Genomic DNA, 18,310 nt, shown 5'->3' with positions numbered 1-18,310 from the left:
ACAGCACCCCAGGGATAGCCTGGGTGGTGACCGAATCCATGACCTTTGGATTACGAATATGACACTCCACCAACTGGACTATCATGGCTCACTAATTACATGTACATGGTATATTTTTGACCTGAAAGATACACTATCACCAAAATTATGTTGATACTTGTAGAATAGAAATTACAGGATGTTAAGAGTTGCTTCCCCTTACCCAAAATAACATACTATAACAACCAAAGTATCAGAAGCCTATCAAGCTCTATGACAAAGTCATAAAATGGTGACTGAAAAGTAAATTTTTATGTTAATACTGTAACAGTAGGCAACACTGACAGTGGTAACAAGCAATTGCTGAAGGATAGACAATGGACAATGCATAATGGACACAAGGCCATACCAAAAACAAACAGAAAGCACTGACCAAAGATTAGGAGCAAAGAAATTTTGATTCTTTCAACAAGAAAAATACAAAAGCAAAAACTAGAAACTTACATGGAAAGCATTCTATAAAGAAATACTAAATTCAACATAGTGACTGGGCAGGTGTTATTTATGAAGAAAAGTAAAAAAATGATATGCTGGAAATTCAGTTCTTGACCCATAATTTTATTATTTATGCAATGAGTAGTCCTTGCTTATTTACCAAATTTTGGCAAATTTTTACTAAGAATCTCTGTGTCTAATAACAACACCACCCCATGCTATGGGAAAAATTATTAGTCTGGTTGCCTGACCTTATCATGACAGATAATGTACTTACATTGTACAGCCATGCCAAAAATGGAGTTGGATAACCAGTTGCTATGCAGGTCAAGGTTAGGTTGTTTCCAAGGGTAACCATCTGGCTCAATGGACTCACTTGGAATGTTGGCTTCACTGGAATTTGATATATTATCAAATTAAGAAAAGATAAATTGCATAAATTCTGTGTTATACTCAGTGATTCATGTGTACTATAATGGTATTCTTCAAGAAGTCACGACTGTCTTAAAACAACAGTCATCCATCTGATGAATGGAGAACTATCAAAACCAAAAACACTGCTTCCCATGAACATGGAAAAATTACATGTACTTAATATGTGTGTGCTTTCACATATAAATTCATTCTAATGAGTGCACCTAACATGGGCTTTAATAAAACTTACCTCTTGAAACCAAATGGAGCCAGTCAAGCATACAATAAGACTGATCTCATATCACATTAGTACATATTTTCAAATGACCAAATTTAATTAATTACACCTAAAAGGATGGAAGGAGAGTGCATAATGGACAGACAGAATGAGACTTCATAATGGACAGACAGAAGGAGACTGCATAATGGACAGACAGAAGGAGGCTGCATAATGGACAGACAGAAGGAGACTGCATAATGGACAGACAGAAGGAGGCTGCATAATGGACAGACAGAAGGAGACTGCATAATGGACAGACAGAAGGAGACTGCATAATGAGTGGGGTAGGATAAGGATATTTTGCATTTTTGTTGTTGTTGTAGGGTTTAACGCCATTTTTCAGCACAAGATAGGCTATACATGGCGGCCAGAATAACTGGTGGAGGAAGAACCCTGGAAAACCCCAGGAAGAACCACCGACCCACAAGAAGCTACTGGCAAGCTTTCTCACATACCCACATTGGCCGAATCCTAGACTCAAACCCATGCAGCCAGAGGTGAGATGGCTTTCCCATGTACCCTCGCTAGCCTAGCCTTGGAATTGAATCCATGCAGACAGAGATGAGATGGCAGTGATCCAGAACAGTAAGTGCTTTAGACCACTCAGCCACTCAGGGCCCCCTATTTTCCATTTATATCTTAAATATTGTGAATGGATCTTGAAAATTTAGGCCATATTTTTCTTGGTCATCACAAGTCATTCTGAATCACAATCTGCATCAAATGGTTAACTTAAGTATACACAAGTGGGCTGACATGACTCATGATTAACTTAAGTATACACAAGTGGGCTGACATGACTCATGGTTAACTTAAGTATACACAAGTGGGCTGACATGACTCATGGTTAACTTAAGTATACAAAAGTGGGCTGACATTACTCAAGATTTTACAGTGTTTCCTTAGTGTAGTTCAGTGATGATTGCTGATGTGGTTCTGGCACTTAATATATTACACTCAATAGATGACTGCATATGGCTCTTTTACACTCAACATCACCGACAAATATTTGTTCCTCATAAAAAAGCAGCCCAAAAGGGTAATCATACATGATTCTTGGATTTCAATCTATAAATTCCTTTTAAGCTGCTGCATGGAAAATAAGCTTGTGATGGACAAGATGTCATATGACCTGATGGACAGACTGGATAACATTATATACTCTCTCTCCATAGATATTGTGAGGGGCATACAATTTTTTGTTGTTTGTTTGGATTTAACACCATTTTTTCAGTACATGTTAGGCTAAACATAGCAGCCAGTATAACAGGTGGAAGAAGAACCCAGGAAAACCCTATTAAGAACCACCAACACATGGGAAGCTACACACAATGGCCAAGCCCACGACTTAAACACATGTGGACAGAAGTGAGATGGCAGAGATCCATAAAGGTATTAGACCACTTACACATGCGGGGCCCCTCATAAAAAATAGTCAAAAACAGAACAAGCCTTATATTACAGTATGTCTCCCAAGATAAGACCAGGAACCATTCTTGAACAATGTTTGAAAAGTTGGTGTGGGCTTATTATCTAATAAGGCTTTCTTAAAAACATATTTTCTCCAAAACTTGGTAAAATGACAGCATGGGTTTATCATCAAACATGGGCTTATAATGGTACAGTGTATATGCCTTGAATGTACATTGTACATACCTTGAATGGTACCATGTATATACCTTGAATGTACAGTGTATAAACCTTGAATGTACAGTGTATATACCTGGAATACTCAGTGTATATACCCTGAATTGTACAGTGTATACATCAGGAATGTACAGTGTATATATCAGGAATGTACAGTGTATATACCTGGAATATACAGTGTATATACCTTGAATGTACAGTGCATATACCTTGAATTGTACAGTGTATATTGTTGTTGTTGTTGGGTTTAATGCCATTTTTCAGCACACGACATACTATTCATGGCGGCCAGTATTAATGGTGGAGGAAGAACCCTGGAAAACCCCAGGAAGAACCACCGACCCACAAGAAGCTACTGGCAAGCTTTCTCACATACCCACATTGGCCGAATCCTAGACTCAAACCCATGCAGCCAGAGGTGAGATGGCAGTGATCCATAACATAAAGCGCTTTAGAACACTTGGCCACTCGGGGCCCCTACAGTGTATATACCTTGAATGATGTGTATATACCTTGAATGTACAGTGTATATACCTTGAACAATAAGTGTCCCGCTAGACTGAACAGATCCAACAATGTTCTGAGCTCTACACACATATGTTCCATTATCAGCAGCCATTGTTGTCTCAATGTGAAGACCATCATCCAACTGAACAATGCGCTTGCTGGGTATCACTTCTGTTCCATCTGAAATGAAGATTTGGATTAGGTCACTCTGCATAAATATGAATCGATAAAACTGGATTGGAAATGTTTATTTTCAAATATGCAGTATTGCTTCTCTCCAAATATATAAAATAGTCATAAATGGGCACCATGAAACATCAATCAGGCTATTGATATTTTGAAAAATAGGTTACTGATTCCTATTTATTTAATTGTGTTCTAAATCTCTGCACCATTTTAAAATCTTTTTAATTAGGACTTGTGAGTAATATAATTTCTAAACAGCATCAAGAATCTTTTCTGCTGAATTTATGACAGTCACTAAAATTCTGATATAATACTCTCTAATATTTTGATGTTTGAATACAAACAACATTTCAAAATTTTCATAGAGGCCATTACTAATAAATTTTTTAATTCCATGTCATTCTTGTAGTGTTTCTTGATTTAAAGATCTTGATTGAGAAATGGCTCACACAAAAATTATGTATCACGTTAAGTAAAGCTGTATGCAAACTAACAAATCTTGAACCCTGAGTCCAGAGGCAAGCTAAATGCTGGATCTGACTACAGTATGCTTAACAAAGATTGCCTAGCAGGCTACTGAATTAAGATTGCCTAGCATGCTACTGAATTAAGATTGCCTAGCAGGCTACTGAATTAAGATTGCCAAGCAGGCTACTGAATTAAAATTGCCCAGCAGGCTACTGAATTAAGATTGCCTAGCATGCTACTGAATTAAGATTGCCTAGCAGGCTACTGAATTAACATTGCCCAGCAGGCTACTGAATTAAGATTGCCTAGCAGACTACTACATGATATCATAACTTGTTTAGTATTGTTCAGAATATGCCATAGAGTCAAAAAAATATCTAAGAAAACAATCCACTTGAAGTCAGGCAAGAGCTAACTAATTTTACTCACCCAGGAAAAACTAATACTGAACCAATTGTCATAGATATATACAAGTTGGTGATATTAACTTCCTAAATTTAACAATATAAAAGATTGTTTTGTGGAACTTATTATGTGGCTCTTCTAACACCAGCTGTAATTATTAACTGATATCAGTCTGATCTCTCTCTGGTGTGATTATATTAGTACCGAAGATTACCAGTAAAACACTTTGATCTCTCTCTGGTGTGATTATATTAGTACCGAAAATTACCAGTAAAACACTCTGATCTCTCTCTGGTGTGATTATATTAGTACTGAAGATTACCAGTAAAACACTCTGATCTCTCCCTGGTGTGAATATATTAGTACTGGAGATTACCAGTAAAACACTTGATCTCTCTCTGGTGTGATTATATTAGTACTGAAGATTACCAGTAAAACACTTGTATCAGCTTGATCAATGCAAATGGAAAGCAGACCTCCAGTACAAAGCAATGTCTTTCAATGAACAAATTCAGCAAAATAAGGGCCACCACACTCTACTCCATGGCTACTGAATCAAAACAGGGCCACCACACTCTATTTATTAGGCAAATGAGCATAAACACATATCCAGAACACTTTTCTCCATGGCTTAAACAGGGCAATCACACTCTATTCCTTGACTAATGGGTCTAATTGGCGCACCACTCTATTCCTAGGCTAATCTGCCTAAAAATGGACACCACACACTATTCCTAGGCTAATGAGCCTAAAAATGGACACCACACTCTATTCCTAGGCTAATGAGCCTATAAAGAACACCCCATTCTACTCCATGGCTACTGAACTTAAACAGTGCCACCACACTCAACTCCTGGGCTACAGGACCAAAAGAGGACCACCATACTCTATCCCATGGCTAGAGAGCCTAAAAAGGGCCACCACACTCTACTCCATGCACTAATGAGCTTAAAAAGGGTCACAACACTATACTAAATGGCTAGTGAGCCTCAACAGGGGTGCCACACTCTACTCCATAGATAGTGAGCCTCAACAGGGCCACCACACTCTACTCCATGGCTAGTGAGCCTCAACAGGGCCACCACACTCTATTCCATGGCTAGTGAGCCTCAACTGAGGTGCCACACTCTACTCCATGGCTAGTGAGCCTCAACAGGGGTGCCACACTCTACTCCATAGATAGTGAGCCTCAACAGGGCCACCACACTCTACTCCATGGCTAGTGAGTCTCAACAGGGCAACCACACTCTACTCCATGGCTAGTAAGCCTCAACAGGGCCAATACACTCTACTCCATGCCTGGTGAGCCTCAACAGGGCCACCACACTCTGCTCCATGGCTAGTGAGCCTCAACAGGGCCACCTCACTCTGATCCTAGGCTACAGAGCCTCAATAGGGCCACTACACTCTTTTCCTAGTTTACTGAGCCTAGAAAGGGCCACCCGATTCTTCTTTTGGGTGCTGAGCCTAAAAGAGGCCACAATGCTATTCTTCTGAGATTAAAAAGAGCCACCTCACCCTCATTACTGGGCTACTAAGCTCAAACAGGGCTACAACATCACACTTCATGGACTACCATATGATTCTTAAATTTGCTGAAATCACCTGCTATTTACGCAGACTAGTTCGGTGATTTTACCTTTGCTTATGAAATTATTGCTTTTCTGCATGACAATCAACATATAAAAAAAATGAGGATTTCAATTTACAAACCAAGTTATGATTTTTTTCATTTTAGCATGCCTTTGATGATATAAAAGGAAAATTTCATGACAAGTTTCATAACATCCTGGTAAATGAAAACAAAATTTTTGATGCTACATATTGTTCAAATCAGTACTTCATGGAAACTTTAAAGCCAACAGAGTTTCTGCACAAGGTATTTACGTATACTTTGACTGGATGGAATACATGTCAGTAATAAGTTGTTTCAACCTGCCAATCAAAATCAAGATCTTATGAGACCTGTAATATGCAAATGTTTAGGTGGGCATTTTTACTAGAATATCACAGTCATTTGATAAGAGCCAATAATGATATTTTTTATAAAGCAAGTTTTCCAGACAGATATATTTGTCTGAAGCATCTGAACAATGTGACATACAAAACAACTTACCTCTGTACCATTTCACCGTGGCTGGAGGATCACTGTAAACAACACAGGGTATTATCACAAACTTCTCCGCACTCACAACTTGCTGACCGACTGGCCGCAAAACCACTGGAGGAACTACATAAATAAAGCTCAGTTGTAGTTTATAAGTAAACATGGATTATTGTTATTTCCAGCCTATAAGTAGATACTTTATGACCTGGAAGCCTGGGCTTTCTCTTATACACTGAACTGACTTATATATAAATTATGTTGCTAACTTTACTTTGGTAATATCATGATCATGAGATAATTGGCAAAACTGAAAACAGGTCAGATAGCTGGACTGGTTATTGTTGTTACAATGTCAATAAATTGTTGATTTCTCCAACAAGAAATAACAGAAAAATAATTAAATGAGTCACCTAGCACATTTATGGTCAATACCCTATATGTACTGTATTTCTACAATGTACTGTAATTCTATAATGTACTGTAATTATACAATGTACTGTAATTATACTATGTACTGTAATTATACGATGTACTGTAAATATACAATGTACTGTAAATATACAATGTACTGTAATTATACTATGTACTGTAATTATACAATGTACTGTAATTATACTATGTACAGTAATTATACGATGTACTGTAAATATACAATGTACTGTAATTAAACCATGCTTATTGTTTGTTACATTACTTTTTTATTCATCTTTATTTTTACCATACCATATTATTCCTAATCACATTCTAGCCATAGATCGATTGATATGGGATTTACCTGTATTTTATTTCATGCACTAGAGCAATTACCTGTACATCAATTTCACTGATATAATTGATCATACAAAGGGATGCAATCCATATTAACAACTCAAATATTTGATGAGTAATTATAAAATACCACAGATTAATCATATATTCACTAAATAATGCCCATAATACAGGTGAAAATTCAGAAAAGACATAGACTACTTATAGATCATCAATTATCCCTTTTTAGTTTTGCACTTCAGCTTAAGCAAAATGTGATTTCAACTCATTACCTGTATTCATTATGAACAAGCTGTTGCTTCGGCATCTCTCTTTGATTATAGTTGACGGATTGGTCATTGGTTTCTGACAACAATCTAAACTAGTTAACTGTTTAAACTCTGATACTGGCTTTGGTTGTTATTGTTGTTGTAGGGTTTAACGCCATTTTTCAGCACAAGATAGGCTATACATGGCAGCCAGTATTAATGGTGGAGGAAGAACCCGGGAAAACCCAAGAAAGAACCACCGACACACCAGAAATTACTGGCAAGCTTTCTCACATACCCACATTAGCTGAATCTGAGACACGAACCCACGCAGAGATGAGATGGCAGTGATCCGTAATGGAAAGCGCTTAAACCACTCGGGGCCCTGATACTGGCTTTGGGGCATTGCTCATACACCTTTTGTTCTTTCATCGATAATCCACTGGTTTTACAGTCTCAAGTGGACTGAGAACCACATGAAATGTAGGCCACTGTCTTCTCAATTGAGTAATTTTGCTATAGGATTTCACTGATATATTAAAGAAACTTAAAATAGTATTATATGTTTTTTCTTTTATGTGACTTTTCCCTGTTTTCCTGTTTGTATCATTAATTTTCTTTACAATTCTCATTTGCCTATGGAAGCCTCATTTCTCTATTAATAATTTGTTCTCATCTGTCGAATCTTGTCATCATAGAGGAGTCACCTGGAATAACCTGGCCAAAGCTCACGGCTTATTAAATAGCTTATAAATAATACCACAATGCCAGGTGACTCCTTTGACATGGATATCCTACATAAAACAAAACTGAACCATTTATTCTGAGGTGTCAATTGGTGGTGGAATATAGCAGTGCCTTTTATACATGGGAAAGATTACAATAGTCAGGTAGCTGAACAATACAGATAACAATCACCCTGAAACATCCCATTCTCTCTCCAAAACAAAATGGGGTGAAAAGCATGTTTAGTGACTGCAGTTTCCCTATTAATCTAGAATATTAAAGTGACACCATTAATATCTGTAAAACTTTAAGTTACCAATGTGTACCTTACATTTTTTTTTCTAACTAAACATAATCAATTTTTGGACCAGCAGAGATTATCTCAGGATCTTTTCATAATGGGGTATTTCTTCTCAACAAAATAAGGTGGGATTATAAAATAAAAGAGGGGTGTGTGTGAGTTCATAATTTACCTAACACATAAATATCTTTCAAGCTCCGCTATATTAGGGTTCTGTCAAAGTCAAAATCTTCAAATGATGTCCCCTCTAGTTGTATAAGCATCAATGTGTTTATTGTTTCTGAGTTCCATCTGTTCTTATGCATTGTGTGAATGTTGTTCTGTGCTGGGGACCCCTCTTTTCACAGTCTCCTGTCTGAAGGGGCATATGCATAGCTAGCTTGGCTAGTCTTAACAAGTTGGGAAATTGTTCTTTATATCTGTTATTTACAACTGTCCACAGCTCAATGGCATTGTCCCTTGGATATCTCTGCACCAAAATAAGATTTTTCACCAAAAGGATTCTCCCAATTCGGGTACTAGATTTCTGTTCCATCATCCGTTTCACAGATGATATGTCAAACTCATAGTGGATATTTACAGTAAAAATTGACAAATTGTCTATAACACAAAATAAATTATTTAAATGAATTACACTATCTTGGTCCATTTATATATGAGATAAGTTTTCTAGTGGCTGAGAATAGTTTATTTTGTTTGTACCATAAATTCTGTATAATATTTACAGCAGATTCTATTTGATCTTTACTGCTGATGGACACAGATGGCAACTGGTTGTCAGTGTCTTTCTTAAAATTTAGTAATATGGCATGGGAGTGAAACTGTATTTTAAAATATTATCCTGATCTGAACCCAAGCTCCTGTAAAAACAAAAGTACAACATAGAATGGTGTATAGACCCATTGACGTCATGTTAGACCACTGATGTTATGTAGCACCACATATGATGGTGTGGTTGACGAGTGATGTGAAGGAGAGCACAGGATGGTGTATAGATCCATCGATGCCATGTTAGACCACTGATGTTATGTAGCACCACATATGATGGTGTGGTTGACGAGTGATGTGTAGTAGAGCACAGGATGGTATATAGACCCATCGATGCCATGTTAGACCACTGATGTTATGTAGCACCACATATGATGGTATGGTTGACGAGTGATGTGTAGTACAACACAGGATGGTGTGCAGATCCATCAGTGCAATTACTTTCATACTCCTTAGATCCCTATTTCTGATGAAAAGCAAATAAAAATCATTTACTGATATACCGAGGCTGATAAACAGTATTGATTTGGGATCCAATCTGCCAGCCCTAGCCATGACGTTCAGATACTTATCAAATTTAAAGTTATGTGATAAAAATACTCACCCAGTATTTTCATATAAACTTGGTTTTCTATCTGGCCATATCTATTTTGAGCTTTACAGGTGTAGGTCCCCTCATTTGCTTTGTTAACATTAGATATGTACAACTCCTGATTCTTGTTTCTGAAATGAAGAAATTGATAAGTAATACAAAGATCATCTTGCAGTAAATATCCACAAGTAAATTCCCACTTCCAAAACTCTCCAGACTTCTAGTAATTTAAATTTCGGAATGGTGTTAGATTTTAAAATATCAATTCAAAACCTCTAACAGCATTCTCCAAACTGCCAACGTATTATGCAATAAACATTTAGATTAAAACGACACATTCAAATGACTATAATATAGCAATCTATATCATGGAATTTCACTTACTAACTTTTACAAAAATTCAAAACATTCCACACAAAAAAATTAAAGACATGTATGACAGAGTTTTGTGATGTCTTGTGTTATGTGACATTTACTTCATAAATTGAAATTAAAATTAAGGAGAAAAGAAACACAAGTGGGCAACTATGAAATCAAAGAGACAAATAATCTAAAAAAAGATCAAATAAAATTATTAGTGATGCGTATATCACAAATGGACCCATTCACCACAATTCGCATGGCTCAAACTTGAACTGAGAAACAAAGTTTGGAGAAGGTGTATTCAAGGCCATAACTCCAACAGATTTCTGGAAATCCAAATAATTCTAGATCTTAAGAATACAAAGTTGCACACTAAATTTAACTGAAATCCAAAAATCTTAAGTAAACATTATGTTGCTGAAATAAACTTAGGAGAATGGCAAATTAGGGGCAGAAATCATCTAAACAATGTTGTGGAAAGTGGAAATAAAACCATTCAAGGTCTCACCAGGTTTCACCAATGTAAAGCTCAATGAAAAATTCAGCTGAAATACAACAATCCTCAGTGAAGATATTCGGCAAAAACAGATGTGAAGAGGGTAAACAATCACCCCTGTGAATGATGGTGTGAAATGGTGGAACCCCTATAAATGATAGTGTGGAATGGTTGAAATTGAATTCATTTAAGATTTCATCTATATAAGCCAAAAACCAAATTTGGTTGAAATCCAACACACATTGGCAAAGTTATCCTGAGGAAAGAAAAGTCAGAAGGAGAGGAAAACAGGTCATGTGGGACAAAACATGTGTTTGACAACAAATAAAGAAAATCTTCTAAACCATCTCGGGAGGCAATTATTTCCAGGCATTTATTATGTGCATCAATAATGGTCCAGGCCTGTTGTAGGGGTATCTGAGACCTGGTGTAGGGGTATCTGAGACCTGGTGTAGGCATATCTGAGGCTTTGTGTAGAGGTATCTGAGGCTTGGTGTAGAGGTATCTGAGGCCTGGTGTAGGGATATATGAGACCTGGTGTAGGTTACCTGAGGCCTAGTGTAGGGGTATATGAGACCTGGTGTAGGTTACCTGAGGCCTAGTGTAGGGGTATATGAGACCTGGTGTAGGTTACCTGAGACCTGGTGTAGGGGTATCTGAGACCCGGTGTATCGGTATATGAGGCCTGGGGTAGGGTATCTGAGACCTGGTGTAGGGGTATCTGAGGCCTAGTGTAGGGGTATCTGAGGCTTGGTGTAAGGGTATATGAGACCTGATGTAGGGGTATATAAGACCTGGTATAGGGGTATCTGAGGCCTGTTGTAGGAGTATCTGAGACTGGTGTAAGGGTATCTGAGACCAAGGTGTAACCAAAGCCAAAACTGGGTTTGTAATGGAACAGGGAACAGTGATGGAACTGTCTTGTACCAAACAGCTAAATTTATATCGGCTTGGTATTGAGTAGCAGCAAATGACTCCTGAGATGGGTGCAATGAGTGTGCCAGTGAAGCAGCCTGAATGGGTGGTGAGTGAGACTGGGAGTTCATACTTATTGGGACATTTGATGGGCACATCCATGAGAATAAAATCTGTCTGCTCTGAGATTCAGTCAAAACAAGTAGTGAGTACATTGGCAGTGCTGGCAATGACTATCTCTGATCAGTCTTTTCTAGCTCACTCACTGGACACATGAAAATTCTTTGGTGGATATATTTGTACATCTTCCTCTCACTACTATGGGGGTCCCAAGTGGCCGAGTGGTCTAAAGCGTTCACCATTTCGGATCACTGCCATCTCATCTCTGTCTGCGTGGGTTCGAATCTCAGGCTTGGCTAATGTGGGTATGTGAGAAAGCTTGCCAGTAGCTTCTCGTGGGTCGGTGGTTCTTCCCAGGGTTTTCCTGAGCTCATCCTCCACGTGTTATACTGGCCGCCATGTATAGCTTATCATGTGCTGAAAAATGGTGTTAAACCCTACAAAAACAACACCATTGTGTATATACATCACAGGCATGTCTGTTGTTACACTCAGTACCATAAATGTGTATATACATTACATGCATGTCTGTTATTACACTCAGTACAATAAATGTGTATATACATTACATGCATGTCTGTTATTACACTCAGTACAATAAATGTGTATATACATCACATGCATGTCTGTTGTTACACTCAGTACAATAAATGTGTATATACATCACATGCATGTCTGTTGTTACACTCAGTACAATAAATGTGTATATACATCACATGCATGTCTGTTGTTACACTCAATACAATAAATGTGTATATACATTACATGCATGTCTGTTATTACACTCAATACAATAAATGTGTATATACATCACATGCATGTCTGTTGTTACACTCAGTACAATAAATGTGTATATACATCACATGCATGTCTGTTGTTACACTCAATACAATAAATGTGTATATACATCACATGCAAGTCTGTTGTTACACTCAGTACAATAAATGTGTATATACATTACATGCATGTCTGTTGTTACACTCAGTACAATAAATGTGTATATACATCACATGCATGTCTGTTGTTACACTCAGTACAATAAATGTGTATATACATCACATGCAAGTCTGTTGTTACACTCAGTACAATAAATGTGTATATACATCACATGCAAGTCTGTTGTTACACTCAGTACAATAAATGTGTATATACATCACATGCATGTCTGTTGTTACACTCAGTACAATAAATGTGTATATACATCACATGCATGTCTGTTGTTACACTCAGTACAATAAATTTGAATATGCATCACATGCAAGTCTGTTGTTACACTCAGTACAATAAATGTGTATATACATCACATGCATGTCTGTTGTTACACTCAGTACAATAAATGTGTATATACATCACATGCATGTCTGTTGTTACACTCAATACAATAAATGTGTATATACATCACATGCATGTCTGTTGTTACACTCAGTACAATAAATGTGTATATACATCACATGCAAGTCTGTTGTTACACTCAGTACAATAAATGTGTATATACATCACATGCATGTCTGTTGTTACACTCAGTACAATAAATGTGTATATACATCACATGCATGTCTGTTGTTACACTCAGTACAATAAATGTGTATATACATCACATGCATGTCTGTTGTTACACTCAGTACAATAAATGTGTATATACATCACATGCAAGTCTGTTGTTACACTCAGTACAATAAATGTGTATATACATCACATGCAAGTCTGTTGTTACACTCAGTACAATAAATGTGTATATACATCACATGCATGTCTGTTGTTACACTCAGTACAATAAATGTGTATATACATCACATGCATGTCTGTTGTTACACTCAGTACAATAAATGTGTATATACATCACATGCATGTCTGTTGTTACACTCAGTACAATAAATGTGTATATACATCACATGCATGTCTGTTGTTACACTCAGTACAATAAATGTGTATATACATCACATGCAAGTCTGTTGTTACACTCAGTACAATAAATGTGTATATACATCACATGCAAGTCTGTTGTTACACTCAGTACAATAAATGTGTATATACATCACATGCAAGTCTGTTATTACAATCAGTACAATAAATGTGTATATACATTACATGCATGTCTCTTGTTACACTCAGTACAATAAATGTGTATATACATCACATGCATGTCTGTTGTTACACTCAGTACAAAAAATGTGAATATACATCACATGCAAGTCTGTTGTTACACTCAGTACAATAAATGTGTATATACATCACATGCATGTCTGTATACATGTCTGTTGTTACACTCAGTACAATAAATGTGTATATACATCACATGCATGTCTGTTGTTACACTCAGTACAATAAATGTGTATATACATCACATGCAAGTCTGTTGTTACACTCAGTACAATAAATGTAAATATACATCACATGCATGTCTGTTGTTACACTCAGTACAATAAATGTGTATATACATCACATGCATGTCTGTTGTTACACTCAGTACAATAAATGTGTATATACATGACATGCATGTCTGTTGTTACACTCAGTACAATAAATGTGAATATACATCACATGCAAGTCTGTTGTTACACTCAGTACAATAAATGTGTATATACATCACATGCATGTCTGTTGTTACACTCAGTACAATAAATGTGAATATACATCACATGCAAGTCTGTTGTTACACTCAGTACAATAAATGTATATATACATTACATGCATGTCTGTATACATGTCTGTTGTACACTCAGTACAATAAATGTGTATATACATCACATGCATTTCTGTTGTTACACTCAGTACAATAAATGTGTATATACATCACATGCATGTCTGTTGTTACACTCAGTACAATAAAATGTGTATATACATCACATGCATGTCTGTTGTTACACTCAGTACAATAAATGTGTATATACATCACATGCATGTCTGTTGTTACACTCAGTACAATAAATGTGAATATACATCACACGCATGTCTGTTGTTACACTCAGTACAATAAATGTGTATATACATCACACGCATGTCTGTTGTTACACTCAGTACAATAAATGTGTATATACATCACATGCAAGTCTGTTGTTACACTCAATACAATAAATGTGAATATACATTACATGCATGTCTGTTGTTACACTCAGTACAATAAATGTGTATATACATCACATGCATGTCTGTTGTTACACTCAGTACAATAAATGTGTATGTACATCACATGCATGTCTGTTGTTACACTCAGTACAATAAGTGTGCGGATTCGGCTAATGTTGGTATGTGAGAAAGCTTGCCAGTAGCTTCTCGAGGGTCGGTGGTTCTTTCCGGGGATTTCCCGGGTTCTTCCTCCACCATTAATACTGGCCGCCATGTATAGCCTATCGTGTGCTGAAAATGGCGTTAAACCCTATAACAACAACAACAACAACAATAAGTGTGAATATACATCACATGCATGTCCTTTGCAAGAACTCACAGTAGATCACCCAATGACATCATGATGCCATTGCTCTCCATGTATACTGGAAAGACAGGAACTTGTAGCACATCACCCAATAGCATTAATAAGTAATTGTTTTCTACATGCAATCAAGGAACTCGTAGCATATCTGTTAACTGCATTATGATGTCCTTATATTTTGTACACAAAGGCAAGCCTGGAACTCATAGCAGATCAGTGAATGGCATTATGTTGTCATCATTTTCTGGGTATAATGCAAGCCAGAAACTCCAAGCATATCAGTGAATGGCATTATGATGTCATCATTTCTGGGTATAATGCAAGTCAGATTTCTGCATACACTGGTAAGAAAAGGAACTCACAGCATATCAGTGAATGGCTAGGAACTCCAATAATATCACTGACTAGCATTATCATGTGAATGTTTTCTGCTTATACAAGTACGACAAGGGTTGCTGCATATCAGAATAAATTGTAGGCATAGAGACTGTACCAAAGCTTCAGTTAAACATTACAGCTAAACATAACAAAGAACCGTAACATACTGAAACTATAACACGTATTGTCACTCGCTAGTGAGACAAATACTATTGCTAATCCAGTAATACCTTAAGTAGACGCTTGATCCTTCCACTATGATCTGTCCCTCAAACAGCCAGGCTACCACAGGAAATGGTTCTCCCTGTACAATACAACTCAAATTGGCTAGTGATCCCTTCACTAAAGTCTGACTGGCAGGGGGATCTATAAATACTGGGGCACCTGAAAGGTATAAACAAAGCTTAAACACATTCCAAATAAAAAAAATTCTCTTTTTATGGATTTTATAAAATGTTGCCATTTTAGCTGTTTTGTTTTGTTCTGTTCTGTTTAAGTTTGTGTGGCATGCAATAATTCTTCTTTAGTTTGCATTTTAAAATTATATACATACAAAATAACACAAATTGTGTTGGTATGAAATTAACTCCATATAAACACTTATGGATATATATTGTTTCTACTGTGCATACCACATATCTGAAATGTAAAACTATAGATTTTTTTAAAGCCTTTATTTATCATATAAATAATCAATAGTATCTTCAAGTCAGATATTGGAAACTAAGCCTACTTAGTCATAATTAACTACTTAGTTATAATTAACTACTTACTCAAAATTAACTACTTAGTCTTAATTAACTACTTAGTCATAATTAACTACTTAGTCTTAATTAACCACTTAGTCTTAATTAACTACTTAGTCTTAATTAACCACTTAGTCTTAATTAACTACTTAGTCTTAATTAACCACTTAGTCTTAATTAACTACTTAGTCTTAATTAACCACTTAGTCTTAATTAACTACTTAGTCGTAATTAACTACTTAGTCATAATTAACTACTTAGTCATAATTAACATGTCTACTTGGGTCAACACCATTAATATAACTTCAGTCATAAATATTATAACCAAACAATTTCCTTTCATGTTTCAATGTCCAAAAAGGCAGGTAAATATTTAAAACCCTGCATTTTGTACAATTTTTTTTTCAAAGACTGCACAACATGCTGATAATTCATTTGACAATCCTGCAACCAAAAGAAAACCAAATGCTCTCATCAACCAGAAAAATGGCTCTAATCCATATCTGATCAGTATGAACACAAAAGATTAAATTTAGCGCATCTTTCTTATTGTATTTATTTATGGAATTCATGTTTGCTTTGAATTAGGTCCAATGTATCCTTCTTTAACATTACTGATGTGTCAATTTTAATTAATGAGTCCTACACCATCACATTCTCCAGTTTCTAAATTTAATATGCCAAAGGTGATGTAAACCTTTTTCACACATCCATTGGAGATTTCTAAACAATTTACCCAGCGCTAGGCTGAATAATCCCAGGGACAGATTACACTGCATTTGAAATGATGTCAATTTCACACTAGATCTAATAAACATTGGTCATCTTTCAACCTGGGTTAGTAATGACAGGGTCAGATCATGTTTAATTTACGATGATGTCAATTTCAGGCATACACAGGACAATCATTTCAAACAATAAACTTCCTATATTCTAATAAGCAGAGCACCTGCCACAAACACTGTCTTCTTTATCTTTCCTAGATATGATTAGTAAATGTGTTTATGTATATTCAGGATAGAAACAAGAATTATTATAACCAAGTTTCTTAATTATTTACGTGTATGTATGTATGCCGGAATGCTTATGTTAATTGTTATTTTGTTGCTCGTAGCCAGTAAAGTAGTTTCAAGAAACGCATGCTTCATATGAAGTGGGTTGCACACTGATTTTAAATGAAATTTGTCTCTGTCTGCATGTCAGAGATAGGCATAGTGACACTAATGATTCCCAGTTTACTGTTACAGTTTGTGTATGATACAATTGCTGAACATACACTAAGCTCACCTTTCTACAAAGGAAAGGAAGGTTTGTCAAAATTAACTTGACCTGATTACATCTTTTTGATTCTCCACCAGATACATTGCCACCTAACCCACGGTCAATTATTTTGTAGTACAGAGGAAACAGTGTGCTTACAACTGTAATAAATATATGTAATTTAAGCTATGAATACCACCTTTTCCACTAAATAGATTCTTTCTGTTATATATACACTGTTATCATATCATACATTTCCTGTTATATATACACTGTATCATATCATACACTTCCTGTTATATATACACTGTATCATATCATACACCTCCTGTTATATATACACTGTATCATATTATACACTTCCTGTTATATATACGCTGTACCATATCATACACTTACTGTTATATATACACTGTATCATATCATACACTTACTGTAAATATATGCTGTTATCATATCATACACTTACTGTTACATATACGCTGTATCATATCATACACTTACTGTTACATATACGCTGTATCATATCATACACTTACTGTTACATATACACTGTATCATGTCATACACTTCCTGTTACATATACATTGTATCATATCATACACTTCCTGTTACATATACACTGTATCATATCATACACTTCCTGTTACATATACACTGTATCATATCATACACTTCCTGTTACATATACACTGTATCATATCATACACT

General features: G+C 36.1%; 1 protein-coding gene across 1 annotated transcript in view; it reads right to left on the bottom strand.

The window, feature by feature from the left end:
• Window positions 1–18,310, bottom strand: part of LOC149777714 (contactin-5-like) — a 116,879-nt gene that overhangs the window by 84,299 nt on the left and 14,270 nt on the right. The window contains exons 6-10 of the mRNA XM_089940416.1: window positions 15,824–15,977; window positions 9,904–10,022; window positions 6,498–6,611; window positions 3,350–3,502; window positions 752–867 (exon numbers count right to left, since the gene is read on the bottom strand). Coding sequence (XP_089796542.1) covers window positions 752–867; window positions 3,350–3,502; window positions 6,498–6,611; window positions 9,904–10,022; window positions 15,824–15,977 — 656 coding nt within the window. The remainder of the gene's footprint in view (window positions 1–751; window positions 868–3,349; window positions 3,503–6,497; window positions 6,612–9,903; window positions 10,023–15,823; window positions 15,978–18,310) is intronic.

Source organism: Sinohyriopsis cumingii, chromosome 17, assembly GCF_028554795.1.
Source record: "Sinohyriopsis cumingii isolate HCF-2022 chromosome 17, ASM2855479v2, whole genome shotgun sequence".
Taxonomy (NCBI): domain Eukaryota; kingdom Metazoa; phylum Mollusca; class Bivalvia; order Unionida; family Unionidae; genus Sinohyriopsis; species Sinohyriopsis cumingii.
Note: the sequence above shows the minus strand (reverse complement) of the source record. Positions and strands in the feature narration are given on the sequence as shown.